This window comes from the organism of the source record quoted next, unplaced genomic scaffold (genome assembly GCF_019419815.1).
Source record: "Pyrus x bretschneideri cultivar Hongxiangsu unplaced genomic scaffold, Pyrus_bretschneideri_v1 Contig33, whole genome shotgun sequence".
Lineage (NCBI taxonomy): Eukaryota > Viridiplantae > Streptophyta > Magnoliopsida > Rosales > Rosaceae > Pyrus > Pyrus x bretschneideri.
Genome location: NW_025999646.1, coordinates 2,916,334 through 2,938,465, shown reverse-complemented (window position 1 = coordinate 2,938,465; position 22,132 = coordinate 2,916,334). Strand labels below are relative to the sequence as shown.

General features: G+C 36.4%; 2 protein-coding genes and 1 pseudogene across 2 annotated transcripts; 1 reads left to right on the top strand and 2 right to left on the bottom strand.

The window, feature by feature from the left end:
- Window positions 1–8,481: 8,481 nt before the first annotated feature.
- On the bottom strand, window positions 8,482–10,686 carry LOC125480401. The gene has a single exon (XM_048591238.1). The coding sequence runs from the start codon at window positions 10,413–10,415 to the stop codon at window positions 8,646–8,648; it is 1,770 nt and encodes a 589-aa protein (XP_048447195.1). The 5' UTR covers window positions 10,416–10,686; the 3' UTR covers window positions 8,482–8,645.
- A 6,576-nt stretch (window positions 10,687–17,262) lies between these two features.
- LOC125480319 (dynein light chain 1, cytoplasmic-like) lies at window positions 17,263–17,821 on the top strand. Its single transcript, XM_048590988.1, has 2 exons — window positions 17,263–17,437; window positions 17,539–17,821. Exons 1-2 carry the CDS (start codon window positions 17,300–17,302, stop codon window positions 17,728–17,730), a joined length of 330 nt encoding a protein of 109 aa, XP_048446945.1. The 5' UTR covers window positions 17,263–17,299; the 3' UTR covers window positions 17,731–17,821.
- A 147-nt stretch (window positions 17,822–17,968) lies between these two features.
- On the bottom strand, window positions 17,969–22,021 carry LOC125480453 (annotated as a pseudogene).
- Window positions 22,022–22,132: the final 111 nt, after the last annotated feature.

Below are 22,132 nucleotides of genomic sequence, written 5' to 3'. Positions count from 1 at the left end.
TTGTGCTTAGTTTTTGTGCCGTTCTGAAGTTTCCAACTCACACGAAAAAAAAGAAAATTAAGAAGAAAAACACTTTTAGGGTTTCATTTTTCAAATAAGGCTGGCTTGACTTTGACCAGTACAAAAACAACGTCAAGCAACGGACGTGGGAACCCACTGCAGTCGAAAACTTGGACGTTTGGCCGTCTGGTCATCTCCCCATCACCATGGCTGCATTCTGCTCTCTCCGAATTAAGCAAAAGCTTCTGAAAGCTGTGATGATTCACACGTGCCACGGGCATGACTCTGTTCACACGTGCAAGAAATGTTACACTGTGATCTTTTGCTGTTTGGTACGAGTAGAGCCGACGAACTACTCGCTCTCTTTATATACTGTGGTCACTTTTAACAAAGACAAAGAGAAAGAATTAGGGTTTCTAACTTTTATGTGAGATTAAGAAACAGCTTCACATAATCATATCATTAGCTTATGACTCACCTCCACAAAATAGGTAGATTAATCATAAATAATTTAATTAATTAGATTTCATATAAACTTGCAGTAACTGTATCAACGGGGAGATCTTTTAGCATCCGAAAAACAAGTATACATGTCATATATCATTATACAAGTAAAGGAATACTTAAAGAAAAAAAAATTATCTACACTTGTAGAATAGCATATGGCGTCCGTCCTGTGTTTCAGATATGTTAAAAATTCTCCCATATCAACGGCCGGCATTAGGGCCCCACTAGATTGTTACTTTGTCTAAATGTCTCTTTCATTTTAAGCAATTTTCTAATCTTTATTCTCTCTTCCCTTTTCTTTTCTCTTATTTTTTATTTTTATTTTTTATTTTTGGTAAAGCTCTCTTCCCTTTTCTTTTACCAAATATTTTAGCATGATCATAATATATAATTTGATACCAAATATATTATTAGCATAGAATATGATGCTTAATTTTTGTTGCTGGTCTAATGTATATGTCCAAGATAGTGTCATATACGTACAAAACAACGTCGTTGTCCTATTTAACTAAAAAGATTATCGGCAAATTTGTAGTCGTCATTTACACACCGTAACTCTTAGGCCATCTCCAACCGATTCGGCCAAAAGGTTATAGGGCTAAAAATAACTCGAAATGATACAAAAACCGTCTCCAACTGAGGGCTAGGCCAAAAGGCTTGTGGGCCCCATCGGACCCCTAAATCAGGCCAGTGGGCTGGTCATTTCCGACCAGCACTCCAGTGCCAGAATGTCAAGCTTGACATTTTGCCAACCCTTCAGCTCAGCCCATTTGAATGTCAACGGCTACTTGACATCAGCATGACACCAACTAACAACGGGTATCTAACGTTAGATTACCATTGAAATTTGAATTTTTTTTTTTGGACGAGTTTAAAAAAAAATTCTATTTTTTCCCTATAAATACCTACACCGTTCCTACAACATTGAAAGCTGAAGATAAGAAGTGTCACATAGATAAGAATCCTATCTAAAATTTGCACAACCAATATCTTGACACGTGGCACTCGAAATCCAATCCAAAAAATGATTAAGATTACATAAAGATAAGAAATCTTGAGAGTTACTCACTTTAGTGACACGTGTCACTCCAAATCCTATCCGAAAAATTATTGAGATTACATAAAGATAAGAAATCTGGAGAGTTACTCACGCGACACGTGTTACTCGAAATCCTATCCAAAAAATTATTGAGATTATATAAAGATAAGAAATCGGAGGCTTATTCATTTGGCGACAAGTGACACTCAAGATATGTCCAAAAACCTTATTTTGATATGGTAGTTTAATTTAATTCAAATAATAAATTATGTTTGGCCTATGGCCCTTTGACCCCCTCAGTTGGAGATGGTTTTTTGTCAAAGGACTATGTTTGACCTATGGCCCTTTGGCCCATTCGGTTGGAGATGGTACAATGTCACATCCCAGCCTGGGCCCCCACTGCATCCTGGCTCGACTCTACCGTAGCATGATATTGTCCGCTTTGGGCGCCGACCACGCCCTCACGGTTTTGTTTCTGGAAACTCACACGAGAACTTCCCGGTGGGCTGCTTCCTCTGGTGTCATCGAATCGACCGAAATCAAGGCGTGCTGGCCATCACGCCTTGATTTCGATCGGGGTGTGTCATACAAAATATAGCCTAACACTATTTATTAAAATATAATTTCTTATAGGGCTATAAGGATAAAAGGGAACCCTTTGACCCTTGGAGATGGCCTTATTTCTTCCATCTCATATGAGTTAAGATTTTGTTAATTATTGACTTTTGTAAATCTTGATCCCATTAGGTCAATCAAATAAAACTACAAATTCATTAAAAATAAATAATAAAAATTAAACAAAACAAAAACAAAAAAAAAAACCGTATAACTTTCTTGATAAAAATAATATGGATTTAGATAGAAAGAAGTAATGTATGGATAAGATGCGGTAATGGTAACTATAATTGATGAGTGATTCGGTGAATCAGCTTCATGTTCTCCAACAGAAGGTGATTAATTATTTAATTTGGATAAAGATGAATATTAACAGATTAAAGCATTTGACAATTTGGGTATAAGAATTAATTTGTTAAGTATATATTATACATTGCAGGCTAGCTTGCATTTCCATTTGCACTTATAGTAAAATTGACAATTTTTTACACAACCCGTTAACTTGACTCGAAATAATATAAAAATAACAGGTTTCGAGTCAATGTGTTAACGAGTCGGGTTGTTAGCGGGTCACTCGTTTAATGAATCGGATCATTATCGGGTCACTCATTTAAAGAATCAGATCATTATCGGGTCACTCATTAAAGATCATATAAGATAATGAATTTGACACGACAAGACCTATTAAAATAATAAATATAATACGAAAACGACACGACCATAACTAACACAACTCGTTTGTCAAGCCTTAACTTACAATAGTGCATATAACAAGTCAACATACTGACCTGGATAAGCCTAATCTCCTAAACTCTCAATGTCCAATTGTCCCTGCATTTATCTCTTTTCTTTTCCCTCCCAATGTGCATGCAATTTTCCCTATCTTTTTATAAACAAGATAAGGCAGAGAAATATGGGGTGGAGTGCTTTGAAGTCAACTTCTAGAAATACCAGACGAAAAAATTATATTTAAAGTCAACCAACATGGCATGAGATATATTGAGACTTCGTGAACCGTCACATTTATTTATTTAGTTTCAGTTTATTTTGTTATACAGTTTTAACTTGGTGAGCTGAAAGTATGGCTGATCCTTGGACGTAGAACATGGACCCAACGGACGAAAAGTTTCAGAGCATGACAAGGAGATGAGATGGCCAAGCTACCTAGCTAGCTGGTTCGTTCTAAAATCGTTGACCAATATTTGCTTAAATTGTTCATAAGTAAATTAACAATTTTAATTATTGAAGATTTTGAAGACTATGCTTCTAAATTAATATATATTAATTAAAACTTAAAAAAACAAACGTTAGTTTAAATGTTCGTTCTCAACTAACAAATTTTTACTTGTTGATTTTGAAGACCTTTTTCCTGATTATATGTACATCGACTGTTATATATATATTTAAATTTCAAGATCTTTATATTGAATAGACACAAATATTAAAATTTAAATTCATCCAGCGATAATAAATAGGGAAGCATTACCACATTTAAGAGCGATGAGCAAAAATGCACCCATACATGATATTGTGAGATTGGCAACCATATTCATATTAACTTTTCGCCACATATATATCAAATATGATTTTTGGCTTTCAATACCTAAAAGGGTATGTTAGATCCCATATCGTCTAGAGGAGTGGATCCTCTATGCCTTATATGTATATTCTCATCTTTACCTAGCACGAGGTCTTTTGGGAGCTCACCGGCTTCGGAGTTCATCGAAACTCGGAAATTAAGCGAGTTTGCGCAAGATCAATCCCAGGATGGCTGATCCATTGGGAAGTTCTCGTGTGAATTCCCAAAACAAAACCGTGAGGACGTGGTCGGGGCCTAAAGCGGACAATATCGTACTATAGTAGAATCGAGCCCGGGATGTATTAGGGGCCCGGACCAAGACGTGACAGTGTACGTACGTGAAGTCTAAGGTTTACAAGTTGCCATTTAATTTTTATGTGAATTAATATTATTGTGTACACAGCAATACATATTCCTCTCTCTCTCTCTCTCTCATCAGTTTCTTAAAAAACTGCGGCTAGATACACTGATTATTATCCTAATGATCTGTGACCAAAATACAATTTGGGATTTAAATAATATAAGATTCATACTATAATCCTATGCCAGTAGCTGTATCCTTTATATTTTATTTACCAGTAATTATCACAGCTAACTATATATATATGATTTGTTTGTAGGGTAATACTAGGGAGACTATCTATTTAAATTATATTTTGTTCATTATATTACGTGGTTGTTGATGATTGCATTATTACTAAAGTGTTGATTAACGTGTTTATTTTCTATTTGGTGATACATCACATGATTTACGAATTTGGTTTATAAAATTAGTCTAACTAGCATTAATCTTGTAAAATAACCAACTTGTTCATATAATAAAACAGAAGAACGTGCATATTGGTGCCGTTAATTTATGCTCCAATTCTCGTTATGTGTATTATCATATAATTAGACAGATTATATATTGATTCCTGTGATCATATGGAGTCATGCATGCATGAGAATATTTTTTTCAGCGTGATTGCCACACCATTATATGTATTATTAATTGATCACTCATATGTAATGTAAAATCATTTTATATTATTTATGTCTTTTATCTTATAAATTATAGACGGTAAAATCACATAACGGTATGGCCAGAAAACTAACAAGGTTATTACAAAATATGCCACACAAGGAGTCCTTGAAAGTTGAAAGCATGCATGCATGGATGAAGTTGTGGACATTTATTGATCGAAGATTTGAAGTCCAAACCCTAACTAGTATGCTGTCTCCTCCATGCCATTTGACTACAAGATGGAACTATCAACACAGCCAGCACGAGAATTGAAAATTAGTTGCACCCAAAGCCACTTATTTTTTTTTAACTTCCTTTTAGGTCGAAGACACCATAGGCAAGTAGCAAGTAGAGACTTATTATTAAGATAGCATGTAATTAAGACCAAATTATTTGAGGTTAATAACGTGATTAGAATCAGAACTGGATAACTTGAGTAATCCTACTTCCCCTTTCCCAAGAACAATTGTAAGATAATTTTGTTGCAGGGATGGAAACCCCATGATTTAATTAAGTCAAGGGAATTACAACGACATGATTTAAACACAAATTTTTATAATGTTTAATTGTATATATATAGAGATAGAAAGACATAGATAGAGACATGCAGACAATGCTAATTCCAGAGGACTCCAAAAACAAATCATAATTGTTAGGAAGATTTTTATTTTTATTTTATATATATATATATATATATTATGATATGATATGATATGATGAATAATCAGGCACCAACTAGTCGACAGAAAAGGACCTAGGCCTCTTCTTGATATTTGCATTTTCACATGGTATGTGGGTTATTGGTGGGTCTCTGCTCAAAGTATGTTATAATTGAGACTAATCATATACACATATGCTTCAGCATTAGAGTCTTAGACTGATACTAGACGATCTGTTACCCACAAAAATTTGCAGGACCAGCAAGTTAAGCTTTAATGTTATTACGAATTTAGATCCTCTTTGCATCTCTCGGTTTGGAGCCGACGCACCAGAGAATTCGGGTCATTTGAGATAGCGAAAGAAAAAGATCCGAGTCGTTCAAGGGTTTGATTTTGTGTGAGGTGGGTCAATGAGATGGGCGAATGAGACCCGCATGATTTAGATTGAGTGGTTCAGATTCTTTGATTTATCGACTTCAGACACAGAGATCCTGAGAGAATCTGAATTCTGCTATTACAATACTCGGCGTCAGTAGATATTTTGTGTATTAGTTTCCGATGAATATATATTGTAAAAATTATTGTATGCGCAACGATTTTTTTTATAGGATTTAAATGTAATTACAAATTGTAACATAATGATGATGTGGAAGTCATTCCTACTACAAAACGTACTTTCAAGGTTTTTTTAAACGTAATAAAAAACTACAATATAATTTTTTTTTTTTAAACAACCATACAATTTAAATAGTTAAAAAGAATTTTTAATCACTACTGAAACAATCTCAAACGAGTCCTAAACATGACTACCATCTTACGTTTCCACATTTCTTTAATATAAAATTCCGATCGTCTTCTCCAAAGCAAGATATTACTTTAATCCCCATATATTCTGCATTAGATTCAATCATCCATTTTCAACTTTGGGCATTGGGCTTACAACTTGTGTGTTTTCACTTTGGGCTCGTCCACATCAATCTTTGTTTGCTTTTATTATTTACGACGGAAAAAGACATTACCATGGTGAGCTTTGCATGCAGTTGCAATGGCGAAGTCGAGAGTTTTAGTCTAGAAGAGACTCAAAAGTCTTAATACGGAACCCTCTTTTGATTTTATAAAAATTATTTTGCTATGTGGTGAGCAACCAGCTACTGTTATATTTTTTTTGTCAAAACCAATCATTGTCATTTGAGTCTAGTATAATGTCGTTCTCGTTATTTTCTTCTTTAAACTTAAACCCCAAGCCTCTTTAATTTTCTTCCTCTTTTCTTCCACTGATCTTCAGACCAGAGTCATCCTCAGAGCTCACAAGCAACATATTGCCTAAACTCCATAGGAGCCACCAATCTCAAATCAAATTCAACAAAAAAAAAAAAAAAAAAAATAAAGTAAAAACATCTAAATGAGATCCTAAGCCCATGGAAAAACCTTAAAAATCATAAGTATAATACTAATTTTTTTTGCGTTTAAAAAATTTCAAGATGGGTTTGGGATCATCCTGGTACCTTCATGGCTCCGCTTATGTGCATTTGATATAAATATATTTTAATGCAAGCAATATTGGCCAAGGAAAAAATTCAAATACAACATCTTAATTGTATGAGTGAATGCTATCAATTAACTGAATGATAAAGCACTTTCACGCTAAAAACAAATGAAGGACCAACGATTAGAACACCTAAATATCAAGAATTTATTACACCCTGCATAATTAACAACACCATATGGAAATAAAACATCAAGAAAGGAAGATTGAAACTACAGAATCGAATTTCATCTCATCGATAGAAATATGATTTCCATAAAACAAACTGTCAAGAACAAGAAGAAACTTAGATCGTCCACATGTCCTCATCATCATCAAGTTGGATTACTAGTTGTCCAAGTCCATGTACCCTACTACCTTATTTCCTAATACACAAACCCCTTCATGTCCTACAAATTATTAACCATTTCCCCACCAAAACTCTATAAATCACTTTAAGGACAGACGCTTTGGGAAAGAGTAATGCTAGATATATTAAATTTGTAGATTAAATTTACAAATCAAATTATATGTTACCAATAAGAAAGAAACACGTTAATTAACACTTAACTAATAATTCAATCATCAACTTCCACATCATTTAAGAACATACGCTATAAATCACCTTAAGGACAGACACTTTGGGAAAGAGTAATGCTAAATAGACTAAATTTGTAGATAAATTCGCAGATCAAATGATATGTCATCAATATGAAAGAAACACGTTAATCAATACTTAAGTAATAATCCAATCATCAACTTCCACATCATTTAGCTTACAAAATTCAATTTACATATTTCGTCTCCCTAGTATTACCGCGTAAATCTCATTTATGATTAACTTTATTCCATTTTGATTTCATTTATTGGCTGGGTTGATTACTCAAGAAATAGAATAGCTTTTTAATTAAAGCTTCAAGTTCTTAAAATCTAAAGCTTAAAACCTAAAATCTAAGGCTTAAAGATTCTAAGCTAGAATTCAAAAGTTTAAACTTTGAATGGCAACTCTACATCCTAAAACAATCAACTACGTCAATAAATGAGATCAAAATTAAGTAGAATTACAATTAAATAGACGTCTCGTTTAAAAACGTACGTCTTTGACAAGAAATTTGCAGAAGAGACAATGGCATACATAGGACAAGCAAATACAGCAGGAAACTTCATCAATCACTGTCTTTTGTGTCCACAGTCACAGAGTGTAGATGAAGTAGACCATGGTTTGCCTCTACTCCTCACATGCCCCTTTGGGAGTTCATGGCTTTCCCATGTGCTCCTTCCTAATAATACACAATCCCACTTAAATTAATTGCAATTGCATTCTCTTCTATCATTCATTCTCTGCCACAATACTGCCACTACATGCAACACACAATGCCTGAGTATCTTAAACAAATATATTATTGTAGCAAACTTGGACGTGGTTGAGTTGGTTAGGGCAGAGTCAAATCTCTATTTTCGTAATTTACATTAGATTAGAATATCGCTCGTATCAAAAACTAGTATCGGCTCTGGTTGAGCTCTAGTTATGCATACAATCTTGACAAGAAGATGTGATTCGTGAAAGTGGATCTAATAAAGATGAAAATTGGAGTTCTAACTTGAGCTTGACAAACAAGTAAAAACTTGGAAAACCCTTTTTATGCAGATATACAAGTTCTACAAAAATCAAATCAAATCAAATTATAAAGACAGAAACCCCACATTTGATTCAAGAGTTAATGCCAGATTCCACTCAACATGCTACGAAATCTGTTTGTGGATAGCTTCTTCACAAGCTTCTTGGCATCTGAAACTTCATCTTCTGCTAGTTTTTCGATGTTTTTCAAGTAACCCGAATGCGCAATCTTCCTCCTCCCGCTGTTGCAGCTCGTCAGCGACATCAAAATGGAGAACAAGAGCTTTTTGTTGCCCGTATTCACTTGCTTCGGATCGAACCGCTGCAAGAGGAGGCACATGTTGCGATCATCCTGCACGAATCGTTTTCTGTTTTTCGGGACTCTGACCATGTTCGACAGCGCTTCAGCCGCCATTTCTCGAACCTCAAACGACTTGGAATCAAGAAACTTAACCAGCTCCGTCATGAAGTTTGCATCCCCCATTGCTTTCTTGGCCTCCTCTGATTTCCCACACATTCTAATCGACACTTTTAGCGCCAGTTCTTGAATGGAAACCTCCCCATGTTGGAGAAAGAACATGAGCTGATCAACAAAACCGTACTTGATCAGAAGACTAATCGAATTTGCATTGCGAAAACACAAATTCTCTATTGCCCTCATTGCTGTCTCCCTCACTTTACAAGAACAAGCCACTGATCGGGTAGCCAAAACGCGAACCAACGCTTGAATTCCGCCCTCTTTCGACACCATAACTCGAATTGCCTCATCCCCAGAAGCAATGTTTTGCAGAAACTCAATCGAATTGATCTGCAAGACTTCGTCTTTCGACCTTGTGAGCCCGATAAACGTTGAAATAACACCTTCTTCGACCATGAATCTCTTGATTTCTTCAATGCCAACGAGATTTTTGAGTGCCCCGCAAGCAGGACCAACCAACTCTGCTCTGATTTCGCTGCCATCGCCGCCGGAACATAACTTAAGCAGAGCTGTGACTCCGCCGTGAGCTGAAATAGACCACCCATTATCCGAATTTTCGGTTAATCTCTGCAAGCTCTTTGCAGCTTCTTCTTTCCCAACCACACTCCCACACTCCAAAACCCGAATCAACGGCGCGATAATCCCGGCTCCGATCAGAACAACCTTGTACGAACCAAACCCAGAAATCACAGAAACAATCTTTGCAGACAACTCCTGGATTCGAACATCATGCGAAAAATCAAGAAAACTAGCCAAAACATGCACAATCTCGCCATGTTCAACGACGACTTTAACATACTTGTCGTCTTCCACCAAAGCCTCGTGCAGATTAAGCAACGCCTGGCGTTTCATCTCTGCGTCGCCAATCTTCATCCTCGTCATCAAGTCTCTGACGTAGAACCTCATGTCGTCTCTGCAAGCTCCGTTTCCGGGCCTCGAAACGACGATCGCGAACCTCCGTGTCAAAACGCCGGCGTTGTAAATGTCCGAGAGGTTTCTTGCGTGAAGATCGAGTCTTGCTGAGAGAATGTCCAAGTCGCTCTGCATCAGAAGCTTCCCACTGTACGAAAGATCGACGCAGCGACGCGCGAGGTCTTGGCACTCGTTCACCGTCTGACATATTCCCGACACAATGCCCGAGAGAATCGCGTTTTCGCTGGCCTCGCAGTTTTCTACGGCCTCTAGGCCGGAGCTCAAATCTTCGAGCTTGGTCCTTATCGTTTTCCATTTCGCCGAAAATATTTTGATGGAATAAGAGAGTGAAATCAGAGATGTAATGGACTCGATGGTTCGCCGGAGACTTGATTTGCCGGAGGAAGATTCCGACGAGTTTTGGCTCTGCTCTGTTTCTTTGGCTCCCTGCTTCTCTTCTTTCCCCATAGTTGCTCTCATTGGTTTTGGAACCAACCCATTTGAAAATAGCGAAGTGGGTCGGATTCTGGATGGATGGGTAGGAATATTCCGGCGATTTTGATCGGAATTCGAAACGGAATGGAATCTAGTTGACCATCTTATCTTGAACAGAGAGAGAGAGGCTCTGACTTCTCCCGTCTTTCTCCTGGTTCTACGCTTATCCTTGGTTTGGCAGCTGATCCACTGAATTGGACTTTAGTACGAAATTACATGACTGACCTTTTGGGCTGGCGTGTGGTAGTGAAATACGAATGGGGGATTCAAGAGGGGTAATTTTGTAATTATATTCGGTATCAGAAAATCTGTTGGAGTCGGAGCTTTTTTATAGGAGGTGATACTTTATGTTTGTATTCTGTAATCATTGTATTTTGTATAAAATAAAGAAAATTTTCAATGTGCTGGAAACACGGCTCGATACATGTATTATTATAATTTTTTTTTATAATTTTTTATTAAGTGCACTATTACATTTTGTACTGAACCGTGTTCTCGACACACTAAAAAATCTCTCGTATAAAATAGTATATTCTAGTTGTATATAATCTGCACAATTTAAATATGTTTTTGGGGACTAGTCACCCACTATTGGTGGTAAAAACTTTAAAGCAATGCTTAATTATGTATGTATGGATTTTTTTAATTATATATTCTAGAAAACTTTATAGAAGAAGAATTTAAATAGTACCGAAGGTGTAACCAATTAACCATCATCACTCACAACACTCAATTATCAAAATTCCTCTTTTATCATCAAATAATTTGAGCAACTTTGAATATTTTGTGGCTGATTCATGGAACTGCAAGCACCTAGCATGTTCTTCCTATAGTTTAACAGTAAAGAGTTGGTATATGCGTTTTTTTGTGAGCTAAAAAATCTTTTAATTCTTTCAGGATCAATCTTAAACAAATCATAAGTTGTTTCAGACGTTCGCAACTCATTTGTATCGAGAAAAGAGAAAAAATAAGAAAAAGAGCATGAGCATACCATATGCAAACACAAAGAAGAATATATAAAAAAAAATGAATACAAAATGTGAAGTCCAAAATTTTGACATGATATGGCATCAATGCTTTAACAAAAATTTATCTTTTTGTTATGGAAAGAAAAAAAAAAAAGAAAAAAGAAAAGTGAATGTTTGCGTTGAGTTCACGAGTAGGAGAAGTGTTATGCTAAGAAATTTCCATGCTCGGACCGACATCAACTTCTAACTTTTAGGCTTTCTATCAACTGTTTTTAACTAGTAATGGAGACAAATTAAGCTGTATATTAACACTTTAGTGAGAAATTTAACTCGAGTTCTTATAGACCACCGCTAAAATAACAAGAATCTTATATGGTGACGATATACCGTCATAATCAGTGGCGAAATCACGCTTTTCAAATAATAGAGTCATGATGTCGATCAAAAAAATTTAATAGGACCGTTTCGTTGAACATCTGACAAGAAAATGTCGATTATTGCTAACATTTGTTGAAAACTTATGCCAATATATGTCAACAACTACTATGATATATAGAGGCTTGTCAAATGTGACTACATTTTCTTGTAGAGTAATGCTGAAGACTGCCAAAGCTTGTCAATTGAGGCATTTCATCGAGCATTTGGAGCGCACAATAGAATCGCAGACAAGACGAGAGAAAAGAAAGACATGGATGATTAAAAAAAAAAAAAATAGAAGAAGTAATAGGAGGAGGTTGCAACATAGTTTACACTAATTGTTCATAGAGTCAACACAACACACATACAAAGAGACATAGGATTGGACAACTAATGACCCTATGTTGACTCCGGAACTGACGACAATATGTTAGTTTAATTGTTATAATACAGATGAACGGCATACTGATTTGTCACTATATAACATACACCTATAATATATTATTAATAAATAGATACACAACAAAGAGCATCATTACCCATTTCTTAAAGAGTAGCATAAAATTTCCCTTTCATAGTTCATATCCTGCAAAAGAAAAAAATTACACCCGATCATTAACTAGCATGAAGAAACACAAGACCAAATAAGTGTAGTATTAACTCGCTGTATCAAGAAAAAAGAAGAAAAAGGAACCCGGTTTATGAAAGTCCAAACTTTGACATAATATGGCATCAACAAAAATTCATCTTTTTGTTATGGAAAGAAAAATGAAAAAAGAAAAGTGAATGTTTGCGTTCAGTTCACGAGTAGGAGAAGTGTTATGCTAAGAAATTTCCGTGCTCGGACTCTTTTCAACTTCTAGCTTTTAGCTTTTACCAACTTTTTTTAACTAGTATATAATGGAGACAAATTAAGCGGTCTATTAATACTTTAGGGAGAAATTTAACTCGAGCTCTTATAGACCACCCCTAAAATAACAAGATTCTCTTACGATGACGATATTTTATCGTCATAATATCTAAGTTCTAACTTCTATAGTTATGATATGGATGAACAACAAAATTAGCTGATTTGTCATTATATACATATACTTGTAATATATTATTAATAAATAAATTCACATATTGTAATATCATTAATATTACGTAACAATCTGACAATTATACTATAAATCTTCCGAACAGTTGATTAGGTGAAAAGGAAAAAAAAGGGTAGCTTTCAAAAGTTCAAAACTCGAAGCATGGGGATGAGATGACAAATCCGCCACCCCACCATGTGAAGCCCTTTGTTGGATGCCTTGAGCTAGCCGTCTCCTTTTGATCAGACAGGAAGTGGAGTTCCTATACAAACTTTGAAAAGAAAGATGCTTCTATTCAATCCAATATATTACCCTTTTGCACTGAAAAATAACGAGAGGAGCTTACAAAAAAAGCCAAAAGCTGCTTTTTCAAAGAGAATGCCAAAGGCAAATCGTGAAAGGTTTTGAGCATCCTTACATAATATTATGGGATAAGATTTTTGGTAGTGTATCGTTTATTATTGTTCATGGAAAAATAGGAGACCTATTTATCTCCGTAAAATGATGGTGATTTTGAAATTTAAACTCATTTAATGATGATAAATATGTTAGTAGTATCACCATTACTTAATGATAGCTAGTGAGCAAAAATGCACTGTTTCAATACTAAAATCCTAGAAAGTTGACAAGTGAGGAAAACAAAAAAAATCAATGACCCATGATGTGGTTAGGTGCCCAAGTACATGACAATACTAGTCACGGATTATTTTATGTTATTTTGTCATGATACTGACCATGATTATTTGCAACAAGAGTTTAAGAATATTATTTGGTTTTAATTAATCATGGTTCTTTGTTTGATCAAATTGTTTTATGTGGGGGTAATTATGTATGCATAAACCCTTTGTTTGGGTTCTCCAGTCCTTTGAACATTCTATAATTCTTAGGCCACCATGCTTCCCCGTTGAATATATCAAAAAATGAGCAATAATCAATGGCAGATTTTGGCCCTCCAGCATAATTGAATCTGCACATGGTCATCACAACTTAAGCCACACTGCCAGGGACCCCATACGTTACACCACATTCCAATTCCCATTCCTCTCTACCAAGTATGCTACTTGCTTATTTTTGTTCATTGTTTATCTACGTCGAGAAAATTTTTGTTAGCAGTTGAGGAGGAATGATTCAAACTTGAGACTCTTTTGTCACTAGGAGAGAAATACAACTAAATCGAAAGTTACAACTTGTTTTATCAACTAGCTTACATAGGAAGCACTTCTATGTTTTGTTTTCTTTGAATGCTTTTGTCAGAAACACGTTGAAATAAGTATCTAGCAAATGCTTCTTGAAGAAACATCCAACAAGTGATTCTCCACAAAACGTTTCCATGACCTAGAAGTAATTTTAACTACTTTTGTCAAATGCAGTAAAAAAAAACTTTATACTTGTTAAGAAACACTTTTAGCTTGATCAAAATCAATTCCAAACACGGTCTTAACATAACGTAACCCTATTACGTACGTGGGGTTGTGTTATGTAGCTCCTAGATAGAGGGTACGTTATGCTATATAACTATATATGTTGGTTGTTTAATGGTGGTAAAGTGTAGGTACGTAGAAATGCCATTTGGATTGCACAAGCTCGAAAGTGATTGCTTTGCGTTGTTGGGACACCTTTGAGTATGAAACAAGTGAAACTCAATACAGCTAGCTAGTAGCACAGTCAAAATATGTACCTTAACTTTGAAGAGAAAAGTACATAAAAACAATCTTTCGTTTTCATTGAGATCTCATCGATCTACTCCATCGCGATGCTGGTGATCGATCAAATAGCTAGCTAGCTAGCTTAGGTGACTCTCCTAAGACAAAAACACATTGCCTTGATTAAGTTAAACCGATTTGGTGATGGTCAACCCTAATTCCGCAAACCCTAATTCCCATAGGAAACAAATGTGTTCCACAAAACCCTAAAGATCTTCTTGCATCCAAAGCACTCAGAAGTTAACCCTAATTAGGGTATAAAATGCATGGAACTGATCGACTCGAAAATGTTTACGTGGAAGAACTGTACTAGTCAAGTCTTTAATGTTAGAACATGCTCTACATCTTCCACAATTGCACAGAGAGAGAGTAACAGAAGAACAATACAAACAATACAATTTCATTAACTGCCTTTTCTTCTCTTACAATGTACTATTTATACTAATACTCAACTCTAACTGTCACCACAAGATGATGCCCCGTTAAGGTAGCCCTTTCCAGGTCGCCCCCTCCGCTGCATCGGGAACCTAAGCTCTAATACCAATGTTAGAACCTGCTCTACATCTTCCACAATTGCATAGAGAGAGAGTAACAGAAGAACAATACAAACAATACAATTTCATTAACTGCCTTTTTTTCTCTTACAATGTACTATTATACTAATACTCAACTCTAACTGCCACCACAAGATGATGCCATCTGGCATCCTAACATTTAAACATGTTGGTGTTAGGTATTAATCGCACCTCTTTCGTTTTCTTGAAAATAGCCATATATAATGACGTTTTCATCTACATATTAGGTTCCAAGAAAATGATGTGACTTAAGAGTTCATGCATGGGACCAGCATTGGCTAAAGGATTCATATAATATAATACGAGAATATATTTTACATAACTTTTTACACACGTTTTTGTGGAGCTCACTCTGTAATATATTTTAATGATTCTAATCATCTATCTTTTAAAACATTATTCATAAATCATTTTTACAAAAAATTAGACAAATCCAAAACCATTAAGACATTCATTTATAGTAAAGAAAATAAACAAATACAGTTCTACAAAGAAACCTAAACCCTAAATCCAACAGTTAAATAGTTTCAGATTTAAGTGATTTTGGTAGACATGATCTTTGAAGGAAGACCTTAAAAATAGGTAATTTAGAATGTTGAAATACATTACATAATGAGTTCCTAGTGTTTCAAAAATTGTGTGAGAAAATTGATACCACGAATCCACTATATATATATATATATGGTTACAATTATTTGTTCAAATTTTGAAAGGGACTGCACACCAGAAACCTGCATAATTACACAAAAGTTCAACTTTAACAGAAGTATAAAATTCATTTTTACAGAAGCAATACATGAACTTCATTTGTGTGTATTTTGTATGCATCTACTCTACTCTTTGTGCTAAGTATAATATTCAAGACATGATCACAACAATAGACCTCTTACCAAACCACACAGACCATCTCTAAGTTATTATAATTAGCTTTTGTGATGAATTCCTAGTCATGAGATTGCCCACAAAATCTAATTATGCCACTGTTAATTATTAAACAATCTGATTAGCTTCCAAACTTTCCAATAAAACACTAAATCGACTTTTGGGTCCGAAGTCATTAGGGACAAATGATCTTCACGACTACAGATTCTTACCAATTCTAAATTATTGTTTTGTCTATGTTTATCTCTTTAATCACGTGAAATCATGTACTGAGAAATATGTATAGTTAGAGTTTTGAAACTAACAACATATCTACATAAAGTAGCTGCGCATCTAAAACCCCAGTTACATCATATGCCTTAATGGATAATTAAAGGCTCAAGCCTTGCTATATATTCACTTTTGGAGGACAGAACCCGGGACGTATCATAATCTTGAACCAAATCTAGAACTTATCATAAACTTAACTCATTTCCGCTCAAATTTAGTTATATTTTTTAGGCTGACACTTCTCCAAGTGCCAAATGTTTCTTCAATAAAGTGCACATAGAGGTCTTCAATCCATAATGGGTGTGACCTCCCTCTGGCTCTAATCATTAACTGACACATATTAAGTTTCTGACAACAAAGTTAAGAAAAGTTAAGTTTATAAGTACGTATCAATCAATGATTGGGACAACACAGAAAGACCACACTCATTTTGAGTGCATAATGAGAGAAGCAATATTTCTCTTTTTATTGATTTAATTTGCAGTATTTTTCTCATCAACCTTGATCAATGACAAGCTACAAGTTCTTGGATCAACGAAAAAGGTTAAAAAAAACACAACTGACTATGAAACTCACAACAGCATCCTGAAATTCAAAGGAAGCATCTACTTATACAACCACAAACGTCCTGCTTCTTCGAGATAATGTGGACCCCCAATTGAAAACTGCCCCTCGCTACCGCAGCCATTGATCGAACAAGGTGCGAGATCGTGTACACAAGCAATGCATCTTCCATGACCCCATCATCCATCACTCAATCAGCTTGTCTGTTTTCTGACCACCTTGATCTAATCCTTTGCATTATTCATTGATAATCACACACAGCATGGAGACTACCACACAGAGATGTGAAGTTCCCGTTCGATATAATTCGCTTCACTACAGCCTATGCCTGCAATCTAAACTGCCTTATCTGCTAGCTTTTTCGCTATTTCCCAACAGCAGCGGCAACTCCAGGCAGGATTTTCTGGAGCCATGTTGGAAGGCAAAGCCGTCATCAATGAGACTGATATGCTTCAAGCAATGCAGCAAGACGCTCTCCATTTAGCTGCAAAGGCTCTCGATAATTTCGATGTCACTGAACCCACTGATATTGCTCAATTCATAAAGAAGGTCACCCCTCCTTTTCCTGGATTATCCTCAGCATTGAATCCTCGCTAAATGATTTGAAATTCAAGTGTTTGTTTTTGCCTTCTTTGCTTGTTTCAATGCAGGAATTCGATGAGACATACGGGCTGGGGTGGCAATGCATCGTAGGAACAGATTTTGGTTCGTTTGTGACACACAGCCAAGGCTGCTTCATCTATTTCTTCATCGGTAGCCTTGCATTCTTGCTTTTCAGGGGAACGGCTAACCTCGCTGTGGAAGCAGATAAGATCCTGCCACTGGAGGTTGTGGAGGCATAAGCTCTGCTTCATAAACCTTGACTTCCTTTTTGCTCTCCTCAAATTTGTATATCAAGAAAATAAATAAATAAACGAATTCCAAGTTCTGTAATTTCTGGCCCTTCCTTGTGTCGACCTTCCATTTCATTAAGCTGAATGAAAGTGAACATTTCATATCCAATATCTTTATCAAATGTCCTCTGCAGCTTGAGGCTGTATGAATAATATTTTTCTTAGGTCAGAAGCAGGGCTTCATGAAATAGCTTCAGCCGCGAGCAGGATAGTTGAAGACCATGCAACCTGATGCTTACAGATTCAAAGATAAATAACTTGGTGATCCATTCATTTGCTTGTGCGCAAACCTATCCCATGGTAAATTAGGAAAAAGGTTGCATGTGTGACCATGAGTTTGTGCGTGTGTGTGTGCGTATGCGTGTGAGAGAGAGAGAGAGTACCATGTTCTCTGTAAGCTTCAAGGCATTAGCAGAATAGGTTTGAATCTTCAGAAAGTGAGAACAAAAGGCGGGGCATCCCTTCTTGGCCCAGCAACAGAACGGTAAACATAAACTTTATCAGCCACACGGTCATCATCCCCTTCATCCTTCATTACCTCAACATTCAATCTCGGCATCTGACTTGCCAATAACCGGCTGGCGTTTATTGTCACATTGCAGGCTGACATCCAAAGTGATCTCATGGATTCATACTTCTCTATATCTGAGAGAAAAGCTTCATTCCCAAACGGGCAGTCCCTTATCTCAAGTTTCTTGAGCTTTGGACAACCTTTCAGCACACACTGCATCCCCAAATCACTTTTTCCAGCGAAAACTACTGAAAGCTTTTCCAAATTCTTAGCATACATCCCAATGTATTCGAAGGCATGGTCAGTCAATAAACCTGACACTGAAAGCCGTTGGAGTTTAGTGCAATTCTTCACAACTGCACCAAAAGCCTCATCCATAGGCTCGTTCGTTATGTAATCTGGTTGCCCCGGGATCATTATGCGGAGACGAAAGTGGGTGATGTCAGGGCAATTTTGTGCAACGGTTGCTACAGCGGCATTAGTCATCTGCCAACAGAAGTAGAGGATATAACGGAGTTTTCTGCAGCCATTAGACACGGCTACAAACCCAGATTCAGTCACCCCACGGATAATACCATCACCGTCAGGATCAGAAGGGAAAACACGGAGTTCCTCAAGCAAAGGACAGTTAGATCCAACAGCCTTCAACCCTTGGTCTTCCACTGTGTCCAGTACCTGTGATAAAAATTTGATATCAAGAGTTAGCACCTAAGGATTTCAACGGTGCCCAACTCTCCGATTTCAACATTCGTAGTCTTGTACATGAAGTATTTGCAATGTTCAGAAAAATAAACAAGTTAACTAAAGCGGGTTCGAGTTGTCATGTCTTCCGCGTGATCAATGAATAATGATTTTAATTTTCCAACTATAAACCATGTCTTTTCTTCTCATATATCGATAAACTTTCGCAAAATGAAGAATTGGAGACAAAGAAAGATGTGGTAAATTTACCCAAAGGCGCCGGACACGTGGGCAATAAGCAACAAGCTCAGCAAGGTCCCAACTTTGCAAAGCAGCAGCATAACTCAAATTCAAGAAAGTAAGATTTGTAGGTACATGCAGGATATACAACTGGGAGATAAAGAGTGGTTGCTTCCCATAATCCAGAGAGGGTGTTTAAATTCGCACAATTGCTAAATACTCTTAAGAGTTGTGAATTCTGACAGGCTGCGATCTCTTGCACGGCAAATGAGCCGGTCCCGAGCTCCAAAAGTTTAGGAGAATTGGTAAGAAGCCTCTGCAGTTGCTCCAAGGTTACATATTTATTAACCTTCAACACCCTTAATGATATGCACCTTTTTACAAGCCTCTCAAGAGCATCAAAATCGACGTCGGAATTCAGGCTTGCAAAGTTCAGTATTTCCAAAGACGTGAAGGTTTCAGGGAAATAACCTAACCAACTGCCACTTTTCTCATCAATTTGATGTTCAATCAAATTCCTGTAGTCAAATTACAAGGGGATCGATTTAGTTTATTCAACAAGTGAAGCTCCATATAAACTTTAAAAAACAAACAATGCAGACAAGAGACTAGAATTCGCATGGATGTATTTTTTGTTTCACAAGATGATCTTCTAAACTACTCTTAACCTATACAACAACAAAGTTTTATTCTACTAAATAGGATCGGCTCGGCTGTATGAATCTTAAAATGCATCTACACTCACTTTTGCGCCAAGTCTATCATTAGCTCCAAGTACTTCATGTCTTATCTTAAAGTCTCTTTCAAAGTCTTTCTAAGTCTTCCTCTATCGAGGCTCTGGCTCATAATCGTATTTTCTAACCACAACTTCTCTGGGTCATCAGTTCACATGTTCAAACCACCATAATTAATTTTCTCTCGTCTTATATTCAATTGCGACCACCCCTACTTTAATCTTTAAAAGGGAATTTCGTTTTCAATTGCAAAAAGTCGGCACACTGCCCTGTCAACTCTGTATTGATTGACCTACCTATTATGTCCACTAATATTGGATGGTGGGGTACTTTTGAATAGAAGTCGAATGTTCCCCTCAGAAACATAGAGACTACTAGAGAGAGCGACGTGGTGGCAGTGGGGGTTTTTCACTTTTGTTTTTTTTTTTTGAGGTGAAGTGTTTTTGTTATGTACATGGATAAAAAGGTTATTTCGAAGTCTGAAATCTAATTTCGACTGTTAAATTAGACGATCTTTTCACTTTTCACATGAGGCGCGCACGAATAAAATCGGATAAAATTTAAATACGAAGTTCACTTTGGAGTTAAATTGATAACACTTTTTGCATGAGCCACGCACGAGTAAAATCGGACAAAGTTTAAATACGAAGTTCGCTTTGGACTAATTTGATAGTAAGTTGTACCACCGAGGCTAAGAAAAACGTAATGTTATTAATTCAAATGTTATTATATGAGTTGACGATAAAATTGATATGTTCTCAAATTATAGTATAAACAAGTCTCTGTTATAATAGGATCGAAAAAAGTACTCCAAAATAAATAAAGAAGAAAAGGGGCACTTATAATTCCAGAAAATTGAAAACAAAAACACTTACTTGGAGTGAGTGGCGATGGCGGCAAGGCCATCAATGCTGAACCCATCACAGCTGACAAGCGAGAGAGCTTTGAACCCACCAAAACAAACACCCAACATCTCCAGACTCTCATCAGTCACCGTCATCCTCTTCAGCCGGAGCTCCTCCAGCAGCGGGTACTCGGCGGCGAACCCAAAGACCTTTGCTTATTACAGCAGAAGGAGCAGATGAATGTATAATTAATTATTGGTTTAATAATGGAGTTAATTATTGGTTTAATAATTAATTAAGGTTTTTTTTTTTTTTGAATACATTAAGGTAGTTTATTGTACTTAGTACTATGTATTATTGTCTGTAACCTCTCCAACTCTGATATTAGGCTTCGGTTGAGTAACATTAGGAAAATGGATCCTCTCCGAATTCCTTTCATCAAATCCACTTAATCAACAAATTCGAGCTTTGAAATTTGATCAACCGGCTAAAAATAGGGGGTCCGTTACAAGTTATAATAAGTTTAGCCGTTAGATCAAATTTTAAGGATCCGGATTGGGTGATTGGCGGATCCCTTTCCTAACATTAGAAGTAGAAGTAGATATGAGACACGTTTACAAATGAAAGCGTTTTAGTTTCTCAAACTAATCATGCAACGCTATATGCAATAATTAAAATATGTAAGAACACTTAATCAGTTTCATGATTCATCTTGGTATTCCGTCTTAATAGGTTTCATGTTCTTTTTTCTCAATAATTATTTGTTACACATATTCAAGATATTATCTACCGCTTATTCGTGTAATTCCTCGTCGACCACTTGAACACAAAAAACAAACAAACAAAATTCTTTATTGTCAATGACTTATTCAAATGCACCCCTATAGTCTGAGGGGACGTGTTTCACACGCAACCATTGTTGAAAGGATAGTCTCGCCTAATCCTACTATGTGACTTTGAGATGCCTCACCGCAAGTGAAACGTCTCTGCCAAGACGGCAGATATCACAAATTCCCTGTTGCACAAGCCGAATTGTCGTCAATTTTCATCATCCCTCATTACCTCGGCACCTTACTTGCCAATGAACGACAGGCGTTCGTTGTCATAAGGCAGCCTGACATCCAAAATGATCTCGTAGATTCATATTTCTCTAAACCTGAGAGCAAAGCCGCGTCGTCCCCAAACGGGCAGTTGGACCACAGTGTCCCCCAGAGCCTGAACAAGCCCATGTTCCACCAACGGCCCTCTCCTGGGTGTCCATATAAAATAGTAGGATGTTATTGTCCGCAACGTTTCACGTTACGGCACGCACTATATTGTTAGTACGTCACCTAATGAAT

What these genes read in the sequence shown, in the direction of transcription:
- LOC125480401 (XM_048591238.1), bottom strand. Translation starts at nt 10,415, where the DNA reads ATGAGAGCAACTATGGGGAAAGAAGAGAAGCAGGGAGCCAAAGAAACA.
- LOC125480319 (XM_048590988.1), top strand. Translation starts at nt 17,300, where the DNA reads ATGTTGGAAGGCAAAGCCGTCATCAATGAGACTGATATGCTTCAAGCA. An exon ending in TTGCTCAATTCATAAAGAAG is followed by an intron (nt 17,438 to 17,538) that starts GTCACCCCTCCT and finishes GTTTCAATGCAG; the next exon opens with GAATTCGATGAGACATACGG.